This window comes from Pseudophryne corroboree (assembly GCF_028390025.1).
Source record: "Pseudophryne corroboree isolate aPseCor3 chromosome 3 unlocalized genomic scaffold, aPseCor3.hap2 SUPER_3_unloc_12, whole genome shotgun sequence".
NCBI classification, from domain to species: Eukaryota; Metazoa; Chordata; class Amphibia; order Anura; family Myobatrachidae; genus Pseudophryne; species Pseudophryne corroboree.
Window position 1 is genome coordinate 1,619,482 of NW_026967500.1, and position 27,547 is coordinate 1,647,028.

Below are 27,547 nucleotides of genomic sequence, written 5' to 3' on the forward strand. Positions count from 1 at the left end.
TACTCAGTCACTGTGTGTCTCCTACAGATGGGCCCAGTAACAGAGATACCCCAGAGAGATGTCCCCGTCCTCTGTATTCCCAGGATTGTACAGAGGAGAATCACAGGATCCCACAGGAGGATCAGGTAGGTGGGATTTAGGGTCTCCCCAATATACCAAAGTGACTGTCACTATATGATGTGTAGAGGAGCTGTGTGTGTCTTATACACTGATATTATACTGTTTCACCTCAGTCTAATCTGAATGTATGCAAATGTCATTATAGTGTTGTGGGTTTTTTTTCTGCTGCAGGGTACACTGGGTTCCACAGGGAGTAACATCGGGGTGTAGAGTAGGATCTTGATCCGAGGCACCAACAGGCTAAAAGTTGTGACTGTTCCCAGAGTGCATAGCGCCGCCTCCTCTATAACCCCGCCTCTGTGCACAGGAGCTCAGTTTTGTAGTTGGTGCCATGCAGTGCAGGCATACAACAGGCGGGCTCCCTCCCTCAGAAGAGCTTTTTCAAGTGAAAAATGAAGACTTCAACGGCTGCAGCAGAGACACTGAGTGTTAGATGTCACTCAGACATCTCCTGCTGCCGCTCCATCACCTCCCCCAGCGGCGCTGTACACTCCCGCGCCCTGGTTGCCGGGTACCTGCAGCGGAGGCTCCGGTTTCCTCCAGTCAGTCACACACCCCGCTGCAGCTCTCCAGGATCGCATGGCCGCACTCAAGGAGAAGGTAAGAGGGCCCCCCAGGCAGGACCCACTGGAAACCGCGATCCGGCGTGGGAGGCGGGCCGCGTGTGCTGGCGTGGACACTGTGGTAGTACAGGGACCTCACTAGACCACCAGGGCAAGGGCACAGGTCGGTTTAACTAAAAACCGTTTGCTACATGGCCCGCAGTACCCGGTGGTGAAGTCCAGCAGGGGGATAAGGCTTTGACCTGTAGCCCCTCCCCCGGTCGGCATCAAAAGAAAGGATAGACTGTGCAGGCTAGTATAGAAGAGATAGTCAAAATTGACACTTAGCCAAAATCGTACATAGCCAGTATTGCAGGCACACTCATTATGTGCGATACTGACTATGTGCCGACCCGTCCCCTGTCGCATAGTGAGAATCGGGCATAGCCCGGGTCTCACAATGTGTAGACACCCTTAGTTAAGAAAGAGTGCATTTAGTTGTTGTTATATAGTACAAGTACCCTGTGATATACATCCAGTCTTTACTGCGCATTGTTATATCTATTTAGTGTTGCTTTGTATTGCTAGTCCAGTGCAGTTTTATTGCATGTTATAATTTCTGCATTGTACAATGTGACTCTGTGTGTGCATATAGCTGCTGTGTGATCTCTACTCTGTGTATCTCACTCCTACTGCTATCCATATATTCTGTGCCCTGAGGGGGCTAAGTGCGTCAGGGTTATTGTTTAATATATGCAGTTCACAGGATATGCTTATTGTGTATTTTTCTGTGTGATTTTTATTTACCATATACCTCTTGAATCCCCTGGTTGTGCTGATACACTGCACAGGGGGTTCTTGTCAGGTATTGTGCTGCTGATATTGTACTGTGTTGCCTTGCATTGAGCTTTCAGATATGTCAGCTACAGAGGGCAATGGTGCTGGGGCTGATCCCACAGTGCGTGGTGGTGACGCTGCAGATACGTTAGAGGAAAACATAGCAGCAGAGGGTTCAGGTTCTGGGGGTTCCCCACCCCCCAGTGGGACCGTAGCAACGGGGTTTCAAAATGACCCACCTTGGGCTACTTTTTCCATGTTATTAAGTACGCTGGTAACTAGACTTGCGCCCCCTATGGGACCTCCTGTGCCGGTACAACCGCTTATGGTCCCTGTGGTTAATCCGCCATGGGCAGATCACCTGTCCACTCAGTTATAGCAATTGAACCAATCACTGACTAAACAGAAATCTAATCCTCGCCTGCCTAAGACCAAGGGGTCCTCAAAGCGGCCCATTACTTCTACACAATCCACCCACGTCCCAGACACCTCGTCTGATGAGGATGGCGTCTATACTGACCGCACAGACGCTGATCCAGATACTTCTGATGGGGAATCTGTCTCACAGGTGGATGTTCCTGACTTGTTGGAGGCTATCGGGCTCATTCTTCAAATTACTGATAACCCAGAGCCTGACGCTGCCTCTAAGAAACCGGACAGATTTAAACGTCAGAAAGTCATTAAACAAGTTTTACCTCATTCTGACCATTTAGTTGACATACGTCAGGAATCCTGGGAAAATCCAGGAAAGAAATTCACGCCTCACAAGAAGATGCTGGCTCGCTATCTCCTCGCTGCGGAGCTAAGTAAGAATTGGGAAACACCCCCGCTGGTGGATTCGCAGGTGGTGCTGCTGGTGGTATCCTCAGCTCTGCCTGTAACTACTGTAACGTCTCTGAAAGAACCGATGGATAAGCGTGTGGAGGGTTGTTTAAAGGCGATTTACACCCTAGCAGGAGCTGTGTATCGGCCCACTCTTGCAGCGACATGGGCTGGAGAGGCTATTAAAGCGTGGGCTCAGGAGGTGGGTGCGGAGCTGCCTTCCAACTTTTCTGATATTGCTAGACAATGTGTATCGTATATTGTCACAGCTTCTCATTACATTAAGAGGGCGGCTTCTGATGCCGTTATTCTGGCGGCCAAGGCTTCTACTATGTCCATTTTGGCTCGCCGAATTCTTTGCTTATGATCCTGGTCTGTGAATCTGGATTGTAAGAAAGCCCTGGATGTGCTTACTTTTAAGGGAGACATTCTTTTTGGAGAAGACCTCAACAAGACAGTGGCTGACTTAGCGTCTGCTAAAACAGCGTGTCTACCTAGTACTGCTCCTTTGGTACCGAAGGCTAAGAGTACTTCCTTTCGTCCTTCAGGGAAAGCAAAAGGTCAGGCGTACCCGAAACAGGCTCGCACTTCCAAACCCACTAAGCCCAAACCTTAATGGGCTTGGGCTGCCCGTCAGCCTGCTGCATGACGGGGCGGGCCTCCCTTTGGGGGATCCCAGAGTGGGGGGCAGACTTCTAGGGTTTACCCAGGAATGGTTGAAGACCACTTCCGATGCCTTGATACAGGAAGTCGTCACTCAAGGTTACGCCGTATCCTTCAAAAGTCGTCCCCCTCATCTATTTTGCCTGACAGACGTCCCTTCGGATCAGGTGAAGGCAAAAACTCTTCTTTCGGTGGTACAGTCCCTCCTGGACAGGTGCCTCTGGTTCAGAGAGGCAAGGGGTACTATTCACTGCTGTTCCTAGTCCCGAAACCGAATGGGTCCTCTTGGCCCATTCTCAACATCAAGTCCTTGAAAAAATATGTGAGATTCTCCAAGTTTCGTATGGAAACTCTCCGCTCTATTGTTCTGGCCTTGGAGCCCGGGGATTATATGGTCTCCCTGGACATACAGGATGTTTACCTGCATATTCGTATAGCAATGTCGCATCAGTAGTACCTGAGGTTTGCTGTTGGCAACCTTCATTACCAATTTCGGGCGTTACCTTTTGGTTTGACCACGGCCCCGCGAGTCTTCACCAAGGTCATGGCGGTAATGACGGCTGTACTCTGCCGTCAAGGGGTCAGGATCCTACCGTATCTGTACAACTTGTTGATCCTGGCGAATTCTCCAGAAATTCTCCTACGCCACATAGATATGACGCTCCAGTTTCTGCAAGTCCATGGGTGCCTCATCAACTGGAAGAAATCTTCCCTGGTCCCTGCTCAGAGCATGGTGCACCTGGGGGCGTTGATGGACACTCAAAACCAGCGGTTGTTCTTGTCTCAGGAGAATGAACTGAAGCCTCAGGACAGGATTCAATGTTTTCTATCTCATCCGCAAGTGTCGATACATTCGGCGATGCAAGTGCTAGGTCTCATGGTGTCTGCATTCGACATGGTGGAGTACGCTCAATTCCATTTCCGCCCTCTGCAGAAATTGGTACTTGCCAAGTGGGATGGCCTCCCTCACCAGATCAGGTCTCATTTGATCTCCTTGTCTCCGGAGGTCCGTCTGTCACTGGGATCCGGATTGAAAGTCGACAGTAACTAGGTCGACAATGTCTAGGTCGACCACTATTGGTCGACAGTAACTAGGTCGACAGGGTCAAAAGGTCGACAGGGTCAAAAGGTCGACATGTTCTAGGTCGACATGTCTAAAGGTCGACGTGAGTTTTTTTACAATTTTTTTTCTTTTTTTGAACCTTTTCATACTTAATGATCCACGTGGACTACGATTGGAACGGTAATCTGTGCCGAGCGAAGCGGTAGCGGAGCAAAGGCACCATGCCCGAAGCATGGCGAGCGAAGCGAGCCATGCGAGGGGACGCGGTGCACTAATTGGGGTTCCCGGTCACTCTACGAAGAAAATGACACCAAAATAACATTAAAAACTCATGTCGACCTTTTGACCTGTCGACCTAGAACATGTCGACCTTTTGACCCTGTCGACATTTTGACCCTGTCGACCTAGTTACTGTCGACCAATAGTGGTCGACCTAGACATTGTCGACCTAGTTACTGTCGACTTTCAATACCACACCCCTGTCACTAAGCTGGTGGCTGCAGGACCAACGATTGAGCAGGGGTCGTCCCTTCTGGATCTCCAACTGACTGGGTCCTTCTGACGATGGATGCCAGTCTGAGAGGTTGGGGCGTGGTTTTGGAGCATCAGTTCCTTCAGGGTCGGTGAACCAAGGAGGAGTCTCTCCTCCCGATAAACATTCTGGAACTGCAGGCGGTGTTCAATGCACTGAACTTGGCCCAGCAGCTGATACAGAACAGACCTGTTCAAGTACAGTCGGACAACGCCACCATGGTGGCGTACATAAATTGTCAAGGTGGCACTCGAAGCCGCATGACAATGAGGGAAGTATCAATAATTCTTCAGTGGGCGGAACGCCATCTGCCAGCTATATTGGCAGTGTTCATTCAGGGGGTCCTAAACTGGGAAGCGGACTTCCTCAGTCGTCAAGACGTACACGCCGGAGAGTGGAGCCTCCATCCAGAAGTATTTCAACTCCTCGTGGACAAATAGGGCCTCCCAGATGTGGACCTGATGGCGTCTTGACACAATCACAATTTTCCGGTCTTCGGGACAAGGGATCCTCAAGCAGCGTTCGTGGACGCATTGGCAGTTCCATGGAACTTTCAGCTGCCATACGTGTTCCCTCCGTTGTCACTCCTGCCCAGAGTAATAAGGAAGTTCAAGCAAGAAGGAGGAATCCTACTTCTGATCGCTCCAGTGTGGCCCAGACGGCATTGGTTCTCAGACCTTCAGGGTCTATTGATAGAGCGTCCCCTTCTACTTCTGCAGCGCCCAGATCTCCTCGTTCAGGGCCCCTGTGTATATCAGGATTTGGCCCAGTTAGCTTTGACGGCGTGGCTCTTGAAGCTTCCATTCTGAGGGCTAAAGGATTTTCTGAGGCGATCATTCAAACCATGTTGAAGGCCTGGAAACCGGTTTCTTCTCTGGTTTATCATAGGGTCTGGAATTCTTACTTTGCTTGGTGCACCACTAACAATCATAATGCTTACAAATTTAATACGGCCTTTCTACAACAGGGCCTTTCTACAACAGGGCCTGGACTTGGGCCTTCGTCTGGCCTCCATCAAGGTTCATATTTCTGCCTTGTCGGGTTTGGTTGCAGAGGAAAATTGCGACTCTACCTGATATTCATACATTCACTCAGGGTGTGTTGCAGATTCAACCTCCTTACGTCCCGCCTGTGGCTCATTGGGACTTGTTGGTGGTTCTTGAGGCGTTACAAGGGTCTCCGTTTGAGCCTCTTGAATTTACAGACCTTAAGTGGCTTTCTCTTAAGGTATTGTTTTTGCTGGCTATTGCCTCTGCTAGACGGGTGTCGGATTTGGGTGCCTTGTCTTGTAGGTCCCCATATCTGATTTTTCACCGTTAACGGGTGGTTCATAGAACACGTCCCGGGTACCTACCTAAGGTGGTTTCTTCATTCCACCTTAATCAGGAGATTGTGGTTCCGGCCTTTGCCTCTCCTGAGTTGTCTTCCAAAGAGCGGTCTTTGGATGTGGTACGTATCTATGTGAAGAGGACAGCCTCCATTCGGAAGTCCGATTCTCTCTTTGTACTGTTTGGTTTCACAAATGTGGCTGTCCTGCTCACAAGCAAACCTTGGCCAGATGAATTAGAATGGTGATTGCACATGCTTATGTACAGGCTGGTCGTCCAGCTCCTGCGACTATCAAGGCCCATTCTACTCGGTCTGTTGGACCTTCTTGGGCGGCCCGCCGTGGTGCGACCCTTGAACAATTGTGCTAGGTGGCTACTTGGTCCTCGGTGAACACATTCATAAGGTTCTATGCCTTCGATACTTCCGCCTCCCAGGATGCTTCCTTTGGACGTCGGGTTCTTGTGCCCGCTACAGTGCATCCCCTCCCATGAGGAACTGCTTTAGGACATCCCCAATGTTGTTCCCTGTGGAACCCAGTGTACCCCACAGCAGAAAACAAGATTTATGGTAAGAACTTACAGTTGTTAAATCTCTTTCTGCGAGGTACACTGGGTTCCACAGGGCGCCCACCCTGACGCCCTTAGCTTCTTTTGGTTGATATGGCATTAGCCGCTGACACCTTCTCCTGTCGTGAGAACGTGGTGTATGTGGCTACTAATGATTGTCGTCTCTTTTACCTGCTACTGCATTGGACTGGTTAACAAAAACTGAACTCCTGTGCACGGAGGCGGAGTTATAGAGGAGGCGTCGCTATGCATTCTGGGAACAGTCAAAGCTTTTAGCCTGTTGGTGGCTTGGATCAAGATCCTACTCTACGCCCGAATGTTATTCCCTGTGGAACCCAGTGTACCTCGCAGAAAGATTTAACAGTAAAATCTCGGTTTTTTGCTTTTTTAGGTAGAACGTCTGTCTGATAATAAAACAGAAGATATAGAGGGAGAAGAAGAGACATATGTGACTGATATAAAGGTAGAAGATATAGAGGGAGAAGAAGAGACATATGTGACTGATATAAAGGCAGAAGATATAGAGGGAGAAGAAGAGATGTATGTGACTGATATAAAGGCAGAAGATATAGAGGGAGAAGAAGAGACGTATGTGACTGATATAAAGGCAGAAGATACAGAGGAAGAAGAAGAGACGTATGTGGCTGATATGAAGGCAGAAGATATAGAGGGAGAAGAAGAGACGTATGTGACTGATATAAAGGCAGAATATATAGAGGGAGAAGAAGAGACGTATGTGACTGATATAAAGGCAGAAGATACAGAGGGAGAAGAAGAGACGTATGTGACTGATATAAAGGCAGAAGATATAGAGGGAGAAGAAGAGACGTATGTGACTGATATAAAGGCAGAAGATATAGAGGGAGAAGAAGAGATGTATGTGACTGATATAAAGGCAGAAGATACAGAGGAAGAAGAAGAGACGTATGTGAGGGGTGATCAGCAGTGTAAGGAGGAGGAGGAGATCCCTACAGATATCAGCACAGGTGAGTAATAAACACTTATTACAGAAAAGAGTCACATATTCTCCTTCCTCAGTCACTACAGCAATCTCTTATCCTACACCCTCCTCTGTCAGTACAAACTAATGAGGAATATGTATTTTCTCAGTGGGGGAGTCAGGAGGCATCAGCCCCTATTATACTCCTGCTCTCCCCCTCACATCATGTCACTGTGTGTTACCAGCCCAGAGATCTGACCAGTCTCCTCCCCACACTCTCTGGTGTATCTCATACATCAGGAGCCATCACCCCCTATTATACTCCTGCTCCCCCCTCACATCATGTCACTGTGTGTTACCAGCCCAGAGATCTGACCAGTCTCCACCCCACACTCTCTGGTGTATCTCATACATCAGGAGCCATCAGACCCTATTATACTCCTGCTCTCCCCCTCACATCATGTCACTGTGTGTTACCAGCCCAGAGATCTGACCAGTCTCTTCCTCACATTCTCTGGTGTATCTCATACATCAGGAGCCATCAGCCCCTATTATACTCCTGCTTTCCCCCTCACATCATGTCACTGTGTGTTACTAGACCAGAGATCTGACCAGTCTCCTCCCCACACTCTCTGGTGTATCTCATACATCAGCAGCCATCAGCCCCTATTATACTCCTGCTCTCCCCCTCACATCATGTCACTGTGTGTTACAAGCCCAGAAATCTGACCAGTCTCCTCCCTACACTCCCTGGTGTATCTCATACATCAGGAGCCCCTATTATACTCCTGCTGAGTTAGGGGGGATGGTTACCGGTCTCTTCTGGCATCAGAGCCGCTTCCCTGCTGCAGGACCACCGTCCTGAGAGGTTGTTGGTACCGCGGGGCATTGCGCCTTACCAAACGCAATCACAGCACGCCGCACACCCCTAACAATGCCGGGAGGTGAGAAGAGTGGTGAGTACAAACCAGGGGACCTACAAGGGGGTCCCCCAGTTCTTGGTGCGGCGCGAATACAGGGGCGGCATACGGACGCTCTACGGAGGGATCCGCTATAGCCCCCCTGTGTACACTGGCCAGCGGTGGTGGAAACAGGCATTCACGTTACGTCTCTGTTAGGAGACATTGCCAGTATAAATATCTGTAGAGCTCCAACGCCATTACAGGGGGGCGGAGCTTCCTCAGAGCGGGACCAGTGGCGTTTTGGCGCTTTCCTCTGCTTACAGCTGCAGCAGCAAGGACACACGGCTCCTCCAGACACTCAGTATACACAGGAAACTGGTACAGGGATGCAAATAAGGGGAGAGCCGCTATTATACACACTATAGTGTCCTAAAAAGGACAAGAACTCCTGTGTTATACTGTGATAAACGGCATGCAGTCTCACTGGGTCTGACAGGCTTTGAGTGTGCTGTTCCTCTCTCTGTGTCTCCTTCTCACATACCAGTCTGGGCAGGCTTCCTATTCAATATACTTATCTATGTGTGTCTGTGTGTGAGTGTTTCTCTACTGTAAACATGGTAAAACACCAATTATGCAGTGTATGTCACACCAGATTCTCTCCCTCTACGGCTGGTTCCCTCTCGTGAACAATGCAGCCAATCATCCCAAGTTAGTGAGGAGACTGGGGGGGGGGGGGGGGGGGAATGTCAGGAGCCATCCTGGCTCAGTGCCATAAAAACCATGATGGCAGACATGTCATCCCAGCTCACTGCTAATAATCAAAAGACACAACAACTGCAGGAGGCTGTAGCAGACCTAGCTGCAAGGGCAGATGATAAACAGCCCCTTCTCCCTAGTTCAGGTCCACATAAGCCTGGGCTGCCTGATTTACTCTCAAAATCTGAGGACGAGGTACAGGAGGAGGGGGAGGAATGGGATCCTATTACAGAGGATTCACCTTCTGCACAGGGTATTGAGCCCCTGATACTTGCTATCAGGGATGTGGTAAAAGTCCCTTTGGAAGACGCTGCAGTACAGCAGTCATTTCTCTTAGCACAGAAAAAGAAATTAGTGTCACTTTCCCTGATTCTAAGGAACTAGATGACATGTTTAAGTTAACCTGGAAAAATCCTGATAAAAAATACCAGGTGACAAAACGGTTTCTGCACACTTTCTCATTTACTCCAGAAGGCAGGAAACACTGGGAGAGCCCCCGGCAGTAGACGTATCAGTCTCTCGCCTATCAAAAAAAGTGCTATTACCAGTCCCTGGCTCCTCTGCATTATAGGAAAATAGAGACTACACTAAAGTCTATTTCTCTTACGTCCTAGAGGATACTGGGGTTCCATTTAGTACCATGGGGTGTAGACGGGTCCACTGGGAGCCAAGGGCACTTTAAGAATTTAATAGTGTAGGCTGGCTCCTCCCTCTATGCCCCTCCTACCAGACTCAGTTTAGAAAATGTCCCCGCAGGAGCCGGTCACAGCTAGGGGAGCTCCTAGGAGTTTTTCTGTTTTTTATTTTATTTTAAGTTTATTATTTTACAGGCAGGCTGGGTGGCACGCGTTCTGTGTGACTCTCTATTAAGGCTAGGAGTACTGCCATGGCAGTGTCGGGACGCAGAGCTTTGTGGCCGTGTCAGTCGATAACGGACGCAGATTCCAAGCGCAGTGTGGATTCTTCCTTTCTCAGGGGAGTGGCTATTCGGGGTTGAGTTGGATACGTGAATTTCAAAAGTTACTGCGGGGAAATCCACATTTCTCCCCTCTGGGGCCTCACCAGCTAGGCGTTCCTACCTAGGGCCGTCTACCCAGTCCTTCCGGACTGCCAGATACAGATCAAGAGCCAGAGGCACCTCAAACGCGGCGAGAGGCACTAGAGGCAAGACAAGAAAACCAGCCGCCGCAGGTTCTCTGAAACAGAGCACCAGTTCAGCTTCCACTAGGGCCTCAGCATGATGGTGCCCCCCCACCCTGATGGGATCTCAAGGTGGGAGCTTGACTGCGTCACTTCAGCCGCATCTGGGAAAGCTCCTGCCAGGATACCTGGGTACAGGGCCTCATTTCTCAGGGCTACAAGCTGGAGTTCAGCAGCGCTCCTCCCCAACGATTTTTTAAATCAAGCTTACCAGTTTTGGAGGATACATGAGTTACGCTGCAACAGGCCATCCTAAAGTTGGTCCAGTCCCAAGTCATTGTTCCAGTGCCACTACAACAACAGGGAAAGGGTTACTACTCCAACCTGTTTGTGGAGAGAAGCAGACCTACTTCTGTGAGTTTCAAGGCTCTGCTTCTTGGCTACAGGACACCATTAGCTCCTGAGGGTCTGATCGCTAGGTACGCCTAGATGCTCGTTCCCAGAGCCCACCGTCACCCCCCTTGCAGAGCCAGAAGTCAGAAGACGGGTGAGTAGAAGATTAGAAGACTTCAGTGACGGCTTTGAGGTACCGTACAGGTCCAAGGAACAATTACTGCAGAACATTATGCTCTCCAATGACATGGTTGGCTCCTAAACTTGCCAAAATCGCAGTTGGTTCCGACGACAGGTCTGTCGTTCTTGGGTATGATTCTGGACACGGAATTGCAGAGAGTTTTTCTTCCAGTGGAAAAGGCTCTAGAAATTCAGAACCTAGTCAAACAGATTCTGAAACCAGCAAGAGTGTCGATTCATCAATGCACTCGGTTGCTGGGGAAGATGGTGGCGGCCTACGAGGCCATTCAGTTGGCATATTCCATGCCAGAGTGTTTCAGTGGGACCTGTTGGACAAGTGGTCCAGGTCCCATCTGCACATACACCGACAGATAATCCTGTCTTCCAAGACCAGAATCTCACTCCTGTGGTGGCTGCACAGCTCTCACCTCCTAGAGGGACGCAGGTTCGGGATCCAGGACTGGATCCTGGTGACCACGGATGCGAGTCTCCAAGGCAGTCACACAGGGGGAAAATTTCCACGGAAAATGGTCAAGCCAGGAAACTTGTCTACACATAAACATTTTGGAATTAAGGGCCATTTACAACGGCCTCCTACCAGCGGAACATCTTCGCGATTTGCCCGTCCTGATTCAGTCGGACAACATAACAGCAGTGGCATACATAAACCGCCAGGGCGGAAGGAAGAGCAGAGCAGCAATGGCAGAGGCCACAAAAGTTTTCAGCTGGGCGGAAAGGCATGTAAGCACTCTATCGGCAGTCTTCATTCTAGGTGTGGACAACTGGGAAGCAGACTTCCTCAGCAGACACGATCTCCATCCAGGAGAGTGGGGTCTTCATCAAGAGGTCTTTGCAGAAGTGAAAAGTCGTTGGGGAATTCCTCAAATAGACATGATGGCGTCTCGCAAGAAACTTCAGAGATATTGTTCCAGGTCGAGGGACCCTCAAGCAATAGCGGTGGACGCCCTAGTGACACCGTGGGTGTTTCAGTCGGTATATGTGTTCCCTCCGATTCCACTCATTCCAAAAGTGATAAAGATCATAAGAATAACAAGGGTTCATGCAATCCTCATTGTTCCAGACTGGCCAAGGAGGGCCTGGTATCCAGATCTTCAGGAATTGCTCGTAGGAGATCCCTGGCCTCTTCCTCTACGAGAGGATCTGTTACAGCAGGGGTCGTGCGTGTACCAAGACTTACCGCGGCTTCGTTTGATGGCTTGGAGGTTGAATGCCGGATCCTAGCCCGAAAGGGTATTCCCAGTGGAGTCATTCCCACACTTCTTCAGGCTAGAAATGAAGTAACGGCGAAACATTATCATCGTATTTGGAGAAAATATGTGTCTTGGTGTGAATCCAAGAAGGCTCCTACTGAAGAATTTCAGCTGGGCCGTTTTCTCAATTTTCTGCAAGCAGGTGTGGATGCAGGCTTAAAATTAGGCTCAATTAAAGTACAAATTTCGGCCTTGTCAATTTTATTTCAAAAAGAATTGGCCTCCCTTCCGGAAGTTCACACTTTCGTAAAAGGCGTGCTGCACATCCAACCTCCCTTTGTACCCCCGGTGGCACCATGGGATCGTCACTTGGAAAGTGATCATGCTGTTGGCCTTGGCCTCTGCAAGGCGGGTGTCTGAATTAGCGGCTTTGTCTCACAAGAGCCCCTATTTGATCTTCCATGAAGATAGAGCGGAGTTGAGAACTCGTCGGCAATTTCTGCCGAAAGTGGTGTCATCGTTTCACATGAACCAACCTATTGTGATGCCAGTGGCTACCGACGCCTTAGCGGATTCGAAGTCTCTAGATGTGGTCAGAGCTTTGAAAATGTATGTAGCCAGAACGGCTCAGATTAGGAAAACGGAGGCTCTGTTTGTCCTGTATGATCCCAACAAGATTGGGGCTCCTGCTTCCAAGCAGATTATTGCACGCTGGATCTGTAATACGATTCAGCAAGCTCATTCTATGGCTGGATTGCCGTTACCGAAATCGGTGAAGGCCCATTCTACCAGAAAGGTGGGCTCATCCTGGGCGGATACCAGGGGGGTCTCGGCATTACAGCTTTGCCGAGCAGCTACTTGGTCGGGTTCAAACACTTTTGCAAAGTTTTACAAGTTTGATACCCTGGCTAAGAAGGACCTCTAGTTTGGTAAATCGGTGCTGCAGAGTCATCCGCACTCTCCCGCCCGTTCTTGAGCTTTGGTATAAACCCCATGGTTCTTGAAGTGTCACCAGCATCCTCTAGGACGTAGGAGAAAATAGGATTTTAATACCTACCGGTAAATCCTTTTCTCTTAGTCCGTAGAGGATGCTGGGCGCCGTCCCAGTGCGTACTGTATCTGCAGTTATTGGTTATGGTTACACACGTGTTGTGTTGCGTTTATAGTCAGCCTGTTGCTGATGTTGTTCATGCCGTTGCATGCATTGGGTTAAATGCCATGTTGTACGGCATGCTTGAGGTGTGAGCTGGTATGTATCTCACCTTAGTTTAAATCGAAATAAATCCCTTTTCCTCGAAATGTCCGTCTCCCTGGGCACAGTTCCTATAACTGGAGTCTGGAGGAGGGGCATAGTGGGAGGAGCCAGTTCACACCCCTTTTAAAGTCTTAAAGTGCCCATGTCTCCTGCGGATCCCGTCTATACCCCATGGTTCTTGAAGTGTCCGCAGCATCCTCTACGGACTAAGAGAAAAGGATTTACCAGTAGGTATTAAAATCCTATTTTCTCAGGGGAGTGGCTATTTGGGGATGAGTTAGATACATGGATTTCAAAGGTTACTGCGGGTAAATCCACTTTTCTCCCCTCTGGGGCCCCGCTGGCTAGGCGTTCTTACCCACGGAGGTCTACCCAGTCCTTATGGACTGCCAGGTTCAGATCAAGAGCCGGAGGCACCTCAAACGTGGCGAGAGGCACCAGAGACAAGACCAGCCGCCACAGGTTCTCGGTAACAAAGCACCAGTTCAGCTTCCACTAGGGCCTCAGCATGATGGTGCCCCCCCAACCCATAGGGGATCTCAACTGCATTGTCATGCTCGGCGGAGATTGGGGTTCCGACAATCGAGCTTGGGCTGGGAGGACAGCTGACTGTGTAGGAAGTAGACGAGGAGGTTGAATGAAGTTCTTCCTCATGAGGTGGATGCCTAGTGGGTGTTAGAGTTGGCTTGAGGGCATAAAAAGAATGAGAACTCTGTAGAAGGATAACTGTGTTTTTAATGAAGAAACAACTGTACACTGATACTTGAGGAATTGAAAGACACGGAATAATGAACTGAAGTCTGTGATTAAACGAGGTGAGGAATGGCGCTGAAGATCACCGGTATTGCGGAACTGAAAGACTGTGGTTTGTGGTTGGTAGAGAAGGCTGAAGGAGACTGGGTTTTTGAAGAACTGAAAGACTGGCTTGTGACTGGTAGACGAGGCTGAGAAACTCTGACTTTGAAGAAATGAAGACTGTGGCTTGGGCTTGGAAACTGAGGCTGAAGAACTCCGATCTGGAAGAAGTGAAGACTGTGGCTTGAGCTTGCGAGACGCTCACAGGAACCACGGTTTAGCAGCCGAAGCCCCTTAACGACCGGTGGTCCCGTGAGCGCCTCCATGAGTGGCGACGGGTTAAGCAACAGGACTGCAGCAGTGATAGGTCATGGACAGATGATAGCAACCGGAACCGGGGAACCAGGAGCAGCCTGGGAGCACAGAGCTGGAGCAACTTTCACAGGAATGTAACTTGGAGCACTGGCACTCTCTCCCTGAGCCAGCCCCCCTTTATAAGGGAAGACTACACTGGATTGGCTGGATACAGAGTGTGGATTTCATTGGCAGATCTCAGGTCTCCAACATGGCCACCCCCAGCACTGGGGACATTCTCAGCTGCAGCACCTTAGCTAACCCAGCTCCGGCCTCGACTTCCTGAGACAGAGTCACCGCCAGAGGGCTCTGCTGCAGCAACTACCCGCCACAACACCCGGCCCCCCAACCTCCGGAAGCCGCACACGCGCTTAAGGACCCACTGAAAGCAGCTCCCCACCGCCGCAACTAAAGTAGGTCCAGTCCCAAGTCATTGTTCCAGTGCCACTACAACAACAGGGAAAGGGTTACTACTCCAACCTGTTTGTGGTACCAAAACCGGACGGTTCGGTAAAACCCATTTTGAATCTAAAATCCTTGACTAAAGGTTTTCAAGTGCATAATGGAATCCTTGTGAGCAATGATTGCGGGTCTGGAAGAACAGGAGTTCATGGGTTTTGTTTGATATAAAGGATGCTTATTTCCATATGTCGATATGGCTGCCTCACCAGGCTTACCTACGGTTTGCCCTGCTTGAATGATCACTACTAGTTCCAGGTGCTACCCTTCAGCCTGGCCACAGCTCCAAGGGTCTTCACAAAGGTGATGGCGGAGATGATGTTCCAGGTCCGAGTCCAGGGGATCAATATTGTCCCTTACCTAGACGAGCTCTTGATAAAGGCGAGATCCAGAGAGATCCTATTGCTCAATATAGGCTGCACTATTCAGCTTCTGTCACATCATAGGTGGATCCTCAATTTACAGAAGTCCCTACTTCTGAGGAACATTCCCAGGAACAGGAGCCTACTCAGTGGCTCCTGTTCCTGGGAATGTTTCTGGATACAGTGGCTCAGAAAGTGTTCCTCCCAGAGGACAAGGCAAGGACGCTCCAGGATGCGGTCCGAGCGGTTCTACGACGAATCGGATCTCCATCCATCTTTGCATAAGATTGTTGGGAAAGATGTTAGCCTCATACGAGGCGATCCAGTACTGAAGGTTCCATGCCAGAACATTTCAATTGGATCTCCTGAGCTAGTGGTCCGGTTCACATCTTCAGATGCACCAGATCATACACTACCGTTCAAAAGTTTGGGGTCACTTAGACATTTATTTATTTTTAAGGAAAAGCACTGTTTTTTTCAATGAAGATAACATTAAATTTAATCAGAAATACACTCTATACATTGTTGATGTGGTAAATGACTGAACTAGCTGCAAACGTCTGGTTTTTAATGGAATATCTACATAGGTGTATAGAGGCCCATTTCCAGGAACCATCACTTCAGTGTTCTAATGGTACATTGTGTTTGCTAATCACGGTAGAAGACTAATGGATGATTAGAAAACCCTTGTGCAGTTATGTTAGCACAGCTGAAAACGGGTTTGCTCGTTAGAGAAGCTATAAAACTGGGCTGTCTTTGAGTTAGTTGAGTGTCTGGAGCATCACATTTGTGTTTTCGATTATACTCTGAAAGTGGCAAAAAAAAGAGAACTTTCACGTGAAACTCGACAGTCTTTTCTTGTTCTTAGAAATGAAGGCTATTCCATGCGAGAACTTGCTGAGAAACTGAACATTTCCTACAACGGTGTGTACTACTCCCTTCAGAGAACAGCACAAACAGGCTCTAACCAGAGCAGAAAGAGAAGTGGGAGGCCCCGGTGCACAACTGAGCAAGAAGACAAGTACATTAGAGTCTCTAGTTTGATAAATAGATGCCTCACAGGTCCACAACTGGCAGCTTCATTAAATGGTACCCACAAAACGCCAGTGTCAACGTCTACAGTGAAGAGGTGACTCCGGGATGCTGGCCTTCTAGGCAGAGTGGCAAAGAAAACGCCAATAAAAGGAAAAGATTCATATGGGCAATAAAAGGACTGGCCAATAAAAGGAAAAGATTAATATGGGCAAAAGAACACAGACATTGGACAGAGGAAGCTTGGAAAAAGTGTTATGGATAGATGAATCGAAGTTTGAGGTGTTTGGATTACACAGAAGAACATTTGTGAGACTCAGAACAAGTGAAAAGATGCTGGAAGAGTTCCTGATGCCATCTGTCAAGCATGGTGGAGGTAATGTGATGGTCTGGAGCGGCTTTGGTGCTGGTAAAGTGGGAGATTTGTACAAGGTAAAAGGGATTTTGAATAAGGAAGGCTATCATTCCATTGTGGCAGCTTGACAGGATGATTCCAGAAGTAGCGGGTGTACCACAGGTAGCAGCAGTGCCTGCACATTAGATTCATGTTATATTCTCATAGATCCTTAGCTTGGTCTAGTTGTGAATGGCACTGGGAATATCAGGGAAACTTACTGTAGTGGATGCCTGAAACAACCACTGAGGTCGGTCTACAAGCCCATGACACTCCCAGAAGACACACAAGGCATGCAAGGAAAGCCACCACCCAAGTTCAGCCACCCGCTCCTAGGCTACTTACGCTGTTACGGGCGCTCACCTCACAACTGCAGCACAGCGTAAAGCAGCCACAGAGCCATCTTCACTCTATGCCCGGCCCCCGTGTGAAGCTGCGGCTGCATGTGATCAGTAGGGGGAGGCACTGTCAGGGGACTGGTAGTGGTAAGGCTCCACCTCCTCTTTACAGGCAGGAAGCGCAGTCAATTGAGAGCCAGGAATTGTCTGCAGCGGAGCGCGTCCTCAGGGACCCACACGTTTTTGAAAAGTGAGTCCCCGTCCTCTGATCTGGGTAAAATACGCGCTATAGTGCGTATTTGCGAACACTGTGTGTGTATGTGTGTATATGTGTGTGTGTGTGTGTGTGTGTGTGTATGTATGTATAGATAGATATAGTATGGTGAGGTTATATTTAAGCAACAATGTGTATTTGAATTGTGTTTAAAGTGAAATGCACTTACTTGGTTGTGTGTCCCAGGAGGGGGGAATCCATTACTGTGCAGGCTCGATTCCCCCAGTACTTTTCCCCCAAAATGGAATGCCTTCCTCTCTAGCCTCCCACATGGAAGTATCATGGGGAGAGAGAGGAACAGCTCTGCTTTAAAACAAAACGAGTGGTTTTCTGGAGCTCCATAGGGATCACCTTCGGTGGGCAGGAAACCCTGATCGGGGATCTAGGCTGCCCATCTCTGGAGCCCAAGTTTAGGCTAGAGATGGTAAGCTGGGTACCCGGGCAAATTCCTGGAAGTAGTTTAGATGGGAAAACTTCCCCCAGCCTAGACTGAGCGTCACCAGGGTGGATACCAACCCTCCAGGATGGGACGGTCAAAGGAGAGTGACTACTCCCCACCGTCCGTAGAGGACAATGTAGCTGTGCATGTGGCCAAGGCATGCACATCACATGGGTAAACAATGATTGGTTCAGAACAGCACGGTGGGTACCCCCTGTGATATGTGTATTGGAGTAAGATAAAAAGAGGAGCCCTGTGAGCCTCCAGTGGTATTATACCATTTTCACTCTGCTGTAAACATCGTGCTGTATTGATGTTGCCCCTAGCAATACGCAAGAGTCTTTTTTTTAAGACTGTTTGCGTGAATAAACATCTTCCTCAAGATGACCGCTTCATATTGTCACCTGCAGAGCTATACCAAACATAGTTCCGTTTTCCAGCTGTCCAGGGTGCACTCAGCGTCTCCAAGCTCCGCCTCCCGCCAGCTACTGTGCAGAGGCCTAGTCCAGCGACTAATGGTTAGACAGCGTGTCGACGCAGACAGAGCAGTACCATGGTTCCAGACTCCATGGCAATAAGGAGTCTGGAGGTGCCAGTGCAGTACCCGCCCACTGCGCAGTGGGTGGAGTCAGTAGTAGGCGGTTACTGACAGTAAGTGGGAATCCCCTAATTGGCCAGATCTCATGTGACCTAAACATCCATTCTGTGACTGGGGCGGGACGCGAGGCAGGGCGAGTGCATTTGTACAGAACTGTCTGGTCACAGAAATTGCTGGCATAGCGGTGGGTTAATCCTAGGTGGCGTTTTGGTCACCTGATTAGAGAAGCCGGGTTACTCAGGAGAGGAGTAACTGCAGTGCGGGAGAATGCACAAGATGGCGGACTTCAGCGGAATGTCCAAGGACGATCTGGAGATTGTGTATCAGGAGAAAGGGTTTGGATATCCCTTTCAATGTGTCCAGAAGCGTCATGAGGGCAGCACTCGTGAGCTTGGAGGAGTCCCGCCGGGCGAAGGTAGAGTGCTAAGGGCGTTGGCGTTGAAGAGGGCGGCCTACCAGTGGACGTTCGTACAGAACCGGTGAGACCCACAAGCGCCACCCTCTCTACTAGCGGCAGCCATGTTTCATACCTAGCAGGGCCAGACGTCCAACGTCCCAAATGGGGACGAAACAGATACCTTAGCAGATCGGCAAGTGGAATTCGGAGAAAGGGCAACGGAGCAAGAGTGCTTGATCATCACCTCACTTTCCAATATCACTGCCGGGCTCCGGTGACTGTGCGTTCTGTCCCCAGCAGTAGCGGAAGAGCAAGTACTTCCATCTTAGGAAAAAGCGCCTCCAAGTCAGGTATCCGGAGCGTGCAGGAAAGACTGGGCACACTTAGCCCCAGAATACAGCCCATGGCTTCAGCTGCGTCACTAGGCTGCAGCAGTGAACGGTGCCCGGACTGAGCGGAGTGAGCGGCTTTAAGGCAGGAGAAGTGGGGTATTTAATAGATTGGGTCTTGGTCCCAGTGGTGGCTGAGAGCTATCAGGTAGGGTAGATAAGAAGCCACGTAGTAATGAAAGCTCCAGAAAGCACGTCTGGATGGACTCAGGCCCTCTTATTTATTATTTTATATACTAACAGGGGTGACAGGTGTGGTACATCCCTGCAAAGGCAGATCCAATCTCTTTCTCATCAGTCTCTGCTGTCTTCCCTGCACTCTCACTCAGATGTTCACTGCTGCCAGTAGCACATGTATGAGAAGCAGAAGTATGGCGGCAGCTGTATAGATTCTGATATGTAATTCTCTGTATCATACTTACTGTACACACATCATCCTTATTACTATTGAGAACATAGAGGTAAGACACTGATGATGGGGGTGTAACAGTGGATTATAACCTAGCAGATGATGATTACAGGGTATCATATGGTGTATTGCATGTAAAATACCTTGTTCCACACCTACTCTGCTGTAGCAATATACCTTATATAAGGGTGAGTAACACATGTGCAGGCTTACCAGCGTATGAGCACACACATAAAGGAATGCTACCTTACCAATGCTTCCAGGAGTAACGTTAGGAGACATTTCTCTGATCTATCAGCTCATATGACTGATGTTATTGTTCATCTAGAATCTCCAATTCATACGATCTGTTCCCCATCCTTTGTTTTACATTGGTGCTGACATAGGACTTGGCGAGTGACTACATCTCCATTTATACTTCATGGTTAGTTACCAGTACATGAGAGAGATATATCTAAGTCTTATTATAATATTACATTTGTTATTGTGAGTGTTCTCAGGAGGGTGGACACAATGATAGTCTGAGACACAATATTATACAGCCTTCATTAAAAGTTATGTTTTATTATACACACACACTTACAATTAAGTGTCCCAGAAAGTCATCTTCTCCTATTGTTTACAAGATTAATATTGTTACAGAAAATGTCACATATCCATAATGTATTTTATTTCCAGCAGATGGACACACAAGCAGGAATATCTCAGAAAGACATCTAATGTTATCCCCGGATTGTGACATAAAAGATAATGACAGTATACAGGATACTCCAGGAGATAACCCCATTACCCCAATTATACATCCAACTCTATCAGCTGATCCCTCTGATCCTGGGAAATGTTCTCCTGATCACTCTGATATTGGTGCATCTGTTACAGCTCTGAGAGTAGATACAGAGTTTCGCTGTTCTATAGATGCCAAATGTTTTACAAAGAACACAAAGCCTATTAACCCACAGACAGGTAAGGCAGGTGAGAGGCCATTTCTATGTTCTGAGTGTGGGAAATGTTTTACATACAAATCAGCTCTTGTTACACATCAGAGAAGGCACACAGGTGAGAAGCCATTTCCATGTTCTAAGTGTGGGAAATGTTTTACATACAAAACGACTCTTGATGCACATAAGAGAAGTCACACAAGTACATCACCATTTCCATGTTCTAAGTGTGGGAAATATTTTGCACAGAAATCACAACGTGCTAGACATCAGAGAAGTCACACAAGTGAGAGGCCATTTCCATGTCCTGAGTGTTGGAAATGGTTTGCACAGAAATCAGATGTTGTTAAACATCAGATAAGTCACACAGGTGAGAGGCTATTTCCATGTTCTGAGTGTGGGAAATGGTTTGCACGGAAATCAGATCTTGTTAAACATCAGAGAAGTCACACAGGTGAGAAGCCATTTTCTTGCTCTGAGTGCGCAAAATGTTATACTCGGAAAGCACAACTTGTTATACATCAGAGAAGTCACACAGGTGAGAAGCCATTTCCATGTTCTGAGTGTGGGAAATGGTTTGCACACAAATCAGATCTTGTTAGTCATAACAGAAGTCACACAGTGGAGAATCCAATTTCTTGCTCTGAGTGTGGGAAATGTTTTACACGGAAATCACAACTTGTTACACATCAGCGAAGTCACACAGGTGAGAGGCCATTTCAATGTCCTGAGTGTGGGAAAGGGTTTGCACAGAAATCAAATCTTGTTAGACATCAGAGAAGTCACACAGGTGAGAAGCCATTTCCATGTTCTGAATGTGGGAAATGTTTTGCACACAAATCAGATCTTGTTAGTCATAACAGAAGTCACACAGTGGAGAATCCAATTTCTTGCTCTGAGTGTGGGAAATGTTTTACACGGAAATGCCGCCTTGTTATACATCAGAGAAGTCACACAGGTGAGAAGCCATTTCCATGTTCTGAGTGTGGGAAATGTTTTGCACTCAAATCATCTCTTGTTAGACATCACAGAAGTCACACAGGTGAGAAGCTATTTTCTTGTACCGAGTGTGGGAAATGTTTTACACAGAAATCACATCTTGTTAGACATCAGCAAAGTCACACATGTGAGAATCCATTTCCATGCACTGAGTGTGGGAAATGTTTTACACAGAAATCACAACTTGTTACACATCAGAGAAGTCACACAGGTGAGAAGCCATTTTAATCTTCTGGAGTATACTTATCATTGCCAGGCGTTGTTCTTCAAGGTTCTTATCCTATCTCCTATGCTTTTTGCAATATACATGCTACCGCAGGGTGAAATAATCAGATGTCATGCCCTCATCTGCCACTGCTATACAGATGACCTGTCTTTTACTCCGTGTACCGAGAACCCAGTACCAATCCTAAATGGTTGTCTAGCTGAGCTCCAGGTGTGGGTGATGCAAGTTGGCTGTGACTCAGTCCTGGTGAAACATGTCATTATGATAGGAGTTCACCAACAAAGGGCAGGGCTACAGCTCAGCTTTGCAAACCAACCTAGACATGCTTGGGCGTTCAGAGTTACAAAATGCTGATCCCGTGCGGAATCTAGGTGTCCTGGATGGCGGAGTGTAACTTAGACATCAGGTATCTGCCACAATCTGATCCTCATCTGAGGAACATAGCCAGATTCCAGCACTTATTTCCCTCAGAAGATCTACATGATGAGGAAAGGCTTGAAAGACTAGGCATGTTTACATTGGAAAAGCGGAGACTAAGAGGGGATATGATCAACATCTACAAATATATAAGGGGACAATACACAGAGCTTGCACGGGACCTGTTTTTGGTTAGATCAACACAGAGGACTCGTGGACACTCGCTCAGGTTAGAGGAGAGGAGATTCCGCACAATACGGTGTAAAGGCTTTTTCACGGTAAGGACAATACGTGTTTGGAATTCCCTGCCCGAGGGAGTTGTAATGGCGGAATCTGTCAACACCTTTAAGAATGGGTTAGGTAAATTCCTATTGGATAAGGATATCCAGGGGTATGGTGCATAGTCATGCATTATAGTTACTATAAATAGGGATAAAATGCAATGGCTGACAGCAGCATCAGTCAGAAATTTTAGTCAAATCATCATGCATAGGACAGCACAAATAGGTTGAACTCGATGGACAATTGTCTTTTTTTCAACCTCGGATACTATGTTACTATGTCATACATGCACTTGTATCCTCCCATTTATACTACTGCAATGCCCTCTACCTGGGTCTCCCAGCAATAGAATTGCACCGCTTCTACAGAATGCAGCAGCCAGTCTGTTACCTAACCAGCCCGTTCCTGCCACATAACACCCATTCTCTGCTCCCTTCACCGGCTGCCTGTAAGATAGTGACTCTGGGCCTAATTCAGGTTGGATCGCAGTGTGATCCAAATGGAATTATTCAGAAAAAGTTGCGGATGCATGCGCAGTGCCAATCCTGCGCATGCGCCGCATTTTCTGCAGAAAATGCGATTGCCTGTCAGGCAGAGGCAGTCACCTGGGGTGAGCGGGCAATGCTCCATTTCCAGGGAGGAGGCGGTGTGGCGTGAATGGAGGGCAGAGGTGGACAAGCGGGCATCATCACGGTGGCTATGTGACATCACATGCTGCCGCCGTGATTGAGAAGAATGTGGCGGGCCTCCTGCGGTAGCAGCTAAGCTGCGGCAGCAGGAGGCTTCACTAACTTCTACGATGAAGCAGAAATCGCAATCACAATTTCTGTTTCATCAAGGGGGGGAGGCGGCGGTCAGCATTCTGGGTGGCTTTGCCCTGCGATGGGCGGCCCTTAGCATGCTAGGAAAAGGACTGCTAATTAGCAGAATTTGCAATCCTTACTGAATTAGTCCCGCTATTAAATCTTACTGACTCCCAGCCTTGCATGACCATGGTACCAGAAGCAGCTTCTGCCTCTGTACTGCCCTGCTTTCTTCCATCTGTTGATGAAGGACTGTTAGCAGTACCATAGATCCCCAAGCAGTGCTTAGATGTCGGGGAGACAGGGTAGGTGGCAGTAGTGCAGTAGCGGGGGCTGCTGGAGGCAGTGTCTAAGTGGGTAATATTGTCCCCAAGCAGCGCTGAGGTGTCAGTGGGGAGATAGGGCAGGTGGCAGTAGTGGGGGAAGACAGGACGGTGGCAGTAGTGGGTGGGGAGGCAGTAGTAAAAGGAGACAGGGTGGATGGCCGCAGTGCAGTACCAGGGGCTGCTGGAGGCAGTAAAGAGGTGTATGTGTTCCGCACAGAATCAGTTGATAATTAGACTTAATGATGATTCTGCTTCCTTATTTCTAATTATTCCCTTGTATGTGTTATTGTTATTTTACTGAGTCAGCCTTTATGTGTGTTCTGTGTAATAATCCTGGTGCTACCGATGTCATATCATTTGAATTAACTTGGAAAAGATTAGATATTGTTAGGCGCGGCGGTGCTCGCCCGCTCTCTGACAGAGCAGCGGTCACAGCCACCGCGCCTCTCTCCCTGTCCGTCTCCGCACGGCGCCTAGCAACGCCGGGTGCGCGATAGCCGCCGGCTCCCTGGCAACGCTAGGACGCCATGCGTTCAGTGCCGCCGGGTCCATAGCAACGGGGACGCCACAGGCGGACCGCGTTCCCCGTTGCATTAATGAAGCATTCACACCTGTTTTTCCCCTGCTCGTGCAGCAAGTCAGCTGCACGACATTTGTTAATTAGGCTCTGTATTCCTATTGGAGGGTTCCCTGTTATATGCCTCCTCAGTGCCTCACACAAACGCCGGTGATAGCTTCCTGCATGCTGTTTATGTCTGGTGAACGTCTGTTCCTGGTCTGCTGTGTCCGGTCCATCCTGCTTCCTGTGTCCTTGTATCCAGGAGTTCTTTAGCCGGTTTCGGGAATCCTTCTGGTCCTCGTGAACCTGTGGCTGTCGTTTGGGGTTCTCGCCCGGTTTCGTGAGTGGCGGCTTTGCCGCGTGTTGCGGCCTAGCCCGCTTTAGTATTGCATTATTTTGTACTAGTGTATTTGCGGAGGTTTCCGCTTCCACTGTCTTCCCCGGAACTCGGCGGTGCCGTGTGGGGGAGTGGACAGTGGTATCTTTTTGGTTGTTCTTTTCCTTTGGCGGCAAGCCGCGCATACATTTAGTTTTAGGCTAGTCAGTAGCCCCTGGCTTTAGTTGTTTCAGTTAGAGGTCCCCTTTTTATTACCCTGTCTCAGTTCACGCTTTGTCTCTCTTTAAGACCTGAGGGGGCATCGGAGTTGGGCAGACCTAATCCGCCCTTCAAACGCGGCTGCCATGGGCCCAAGAAACCATAGTCCTGCAAGAGTGAATTGACAGCACGGGTAAAACAACGGAGGTAGGGTGCCAGGGGCTATTCCTGTTCTATATCACCAATTCCAGCATTACGTCCTGGTGCTCCGGACTCACTTCATAACATCTTCCGTGTTCTGAGCACCAGGGATCGTAACAGATATGAGGTGCACTTTGGAAGAATATAGGGGGTCAATCAAAGATGAACGCAGATGTGACATCACGCAGCCCCCCATCCCCCCGGAAAATTTTCCCGGCCTGCCCACGTTCAGCCCTCAGGGATGTGACTGCAATGTGTGTGTCTGCGTGGCCACTGCGCGTGTGCATTTTGCCACCACCGGGTAAACTGCTGCGGGCCACTATTGCGGCTGGGTCTGAATGACCCCCATAGGCTGTTGTGCAGAGTAAAGTATTTTTTAAGTTAAAAATATAGATAAAATATGTGTATTAAAGATATGAAATAAAGTCGTTTAAAAGCAAAAGATTTCTGGTGCAATTTTGGCTATGTTACGGGGGGGTCTCTCTGCCTATTTAAATAGTTTTATCATTTGTTGTATTCAAATAAATTTATGTCTATTCAAAAGTTCTGTTTTTTTTTTACTTGTAGGTGAATTAGGGTTGTTGTGTTAAAAAAAAAAAAACAACTTACCTGACTCTCGCCGGGAAATGTCCATCTATGAAGGTATGGGAGATACCTGCTGCAGTCCCTTCTACTTACATTTGGGAGGTCCGGTTGTTTTGGGGGAATTAGCTGCAAATAGTAAATGATACATTGGCTCCATAACGTCTCGCTGACCCTCTGATTTTTACAAAAATATGTTACACAAAATGACAATTGCTTTAACAGCCATTAATTGAACAAGAAAAACACAACGCAATTTTAAAATACCCAAAACTTTATATATAAAAAATAGAAGAAGACCACCAATTCTGGTCTTCATTCATTGACTCTATCAGGAGAACAAGAGCCTTTTTAGCAAGGACTATGCCAACAGTAACCAGTAGAGGAATCAGGCGTATCCCACAGAATATCAGCGCTGCCACCATACATTGGGGAGAGAAGATAAAGTGCAGATTTCTGAACAGTGCTTTTAGAAGGAACATAATAAGTGCATAGATCACAATGATCAGAAGTCCGGGACACTGAGGTCAAGAAACCAACGCTGTGGTACTAATGACCTCAATACAGGACACTTGGAGCAAGAGACTAGGGTAAGGGCAACAACAATTTTTCAAACAACTAAAAAAAAAACAGTTTGAAAAAAAAAAAGAATTATAAATGTAAAAAATGAGGATCGTCCAGTACAGAGGACTGTGTACTCAGCATGTCTAAGTACATACCACTGGATGACGCGCTGGAATGGGAGGGGGTGGGCTGTATGGGTCCCAGCGGAAAACAGCTCATCTGTTGAGGGCTTCCCGCCACATAAGGAGACAGCACCTGGCAGGTGTTATCTGACACACCTCATCAAGAGATTATTCATTTATGTATGAGGTAGCATCAAGAACCAGACGCTTGAAGATCTTTTGATCCTCATTCATCAGTCGCATCTCCGCTGCGATGTAATTGCCAAATGATTGCTCCAAGTCCGGGGGCCTATTAAGAACCTCCTCAGTGTGAGTAAAAAACTTGTGAGCTGGGCTGGGGCAGAAGTGGGTTTCTGGACGAACTCCGCTGTTTCGGGGGTTGTGGCTCTGGGGTTGGGTCATCCACTTCAGTTGCCTCGCTCATGGAAGGCTCCACTTCCAGCTCCTGTGTAATATCCTGCAATATAAAACAAAAATGTCCATGTAAAAATGTGTGGGTACAATACAAATGTGTGTGTACTTACCAGATCCAGACTCTCCGATGCCTCCTCTTCCACAAGAGTGGGAGAATCCGGATCCAGATTACACCATGACCTTATCCTTGGCTCTTGCTTCAAAGTGAATTTCATGAGGTCATAATACCGCAGTGAAATACACAAAAGTAGTGGATACAGATAAGTCACAATCGCTCTGAATGAATAATACTTCCCTCTTGTAAGACGGAGGCACTGTAGGTGAGATGAAGATGTTCCTTCTTTGTGCTATATTTCAATCTTGGGTAAGATCATCAACGCTCAAAGGAAACATAAAACAGAACAAAAACACATCATGGTGTAATACGTCCACAATAGAGATTGATGTGACTCCAAAAAATGTGTTGAATGAAGTGAATCAGGAGGTTCTAGATGGCGTACCATACTCACTCCGTGGAAATGGTAAAAAAACATATAATGGTATATTGATGTGGAACCCTTTCTTGAATGGATATATCCTAGTTTAGAAGTGAAAAATCCCAAATGATGTAGTTGTGGGTATATACATGTGCGTACCCAAACTCATGCTATCAGTGTAGATGAAAACACATAAAGGTATCTTTCAACTGAAATTAGCTAGTGATGGTTTTTCAACAATGATTTAAGCTGTTACACTCACATCAAGGTTTCTTTATACCGGAGACAGGAAAAAGAACCAAATACCAGATTCCAAGTCCATAGAAAAGGGGGTTACAGTTTATTAAAAATCAGCACAAAGTAAAAAAACATCCATAGAAAAGTTAAAAAACATAGAGCACACGTACTGGGCTAGGTGGTTGGTGAGTGGGCAGTCCGGAACGCCAAACACCCCCTTTTTCCATCTTTGTACACCTGTGGTAATTTTTTGTGCTGAGTACATGTCCTCTATGTTTTTTACTTTTCTATGGAGAAATTTTCTTCAGTTTTGTTTTAAACTTTGTTATTTTAGGTATACTGTCTGGACAACAGTATACCTGCACCGTGGGAGTT

At 47.9% G+C, this 27,547-nt stretch overlaps 1 protein-coding gene across 1 annotated transcript; it reads left to right on the forward strand.

The window, feature by feature from the left end:
• Nucleotides 1-32: 32 nt before the first annotated feature.
• Nucleotides 33-25,320, forward strand: LOC134983309 (gastrula zinc finger protein XlCGF26.1-like). Its single transcript, XM_063949022.1, has 3 exons — nucleotides 33-125; nucleotides 6,866-7,460; nucleotides 20,173-25,320. The coding sequence occupies exons 2-3, from the start codon at nucleotides 7,013-7,015 to the stop codon at nucleotides 21,654-21,656; spliced, it is 1,932 nt and encodes a 643-aa protein (XP_063805092.1). The 5' UTR covers nucleotides 33-125; nucleotides 6,866-7,012; the 3' UTR covers nucleotides 21,657-25,320.
• The last annotated feature ends 2,227 nt before the right edge of the window (nucleotides 25,321-27,547 follow it).

Bases quoted from the DNA above. Each gene is read 5' to 3' on its own strand.
- LOC134983309 (XM_063949022.1), top strand. From the start codon at position 7,013: ATGTATGTGACTGATATAAAGGCAGAAGATATAGAGGGAGAAGAAGAG. The intron at 7,461-20,172 runs GTGAGTAATAAA...TATTTCCAGCAG, and splicing joins CCCTACAGATATCAGCACAG to ATGGACACACAAGCAGGAAT.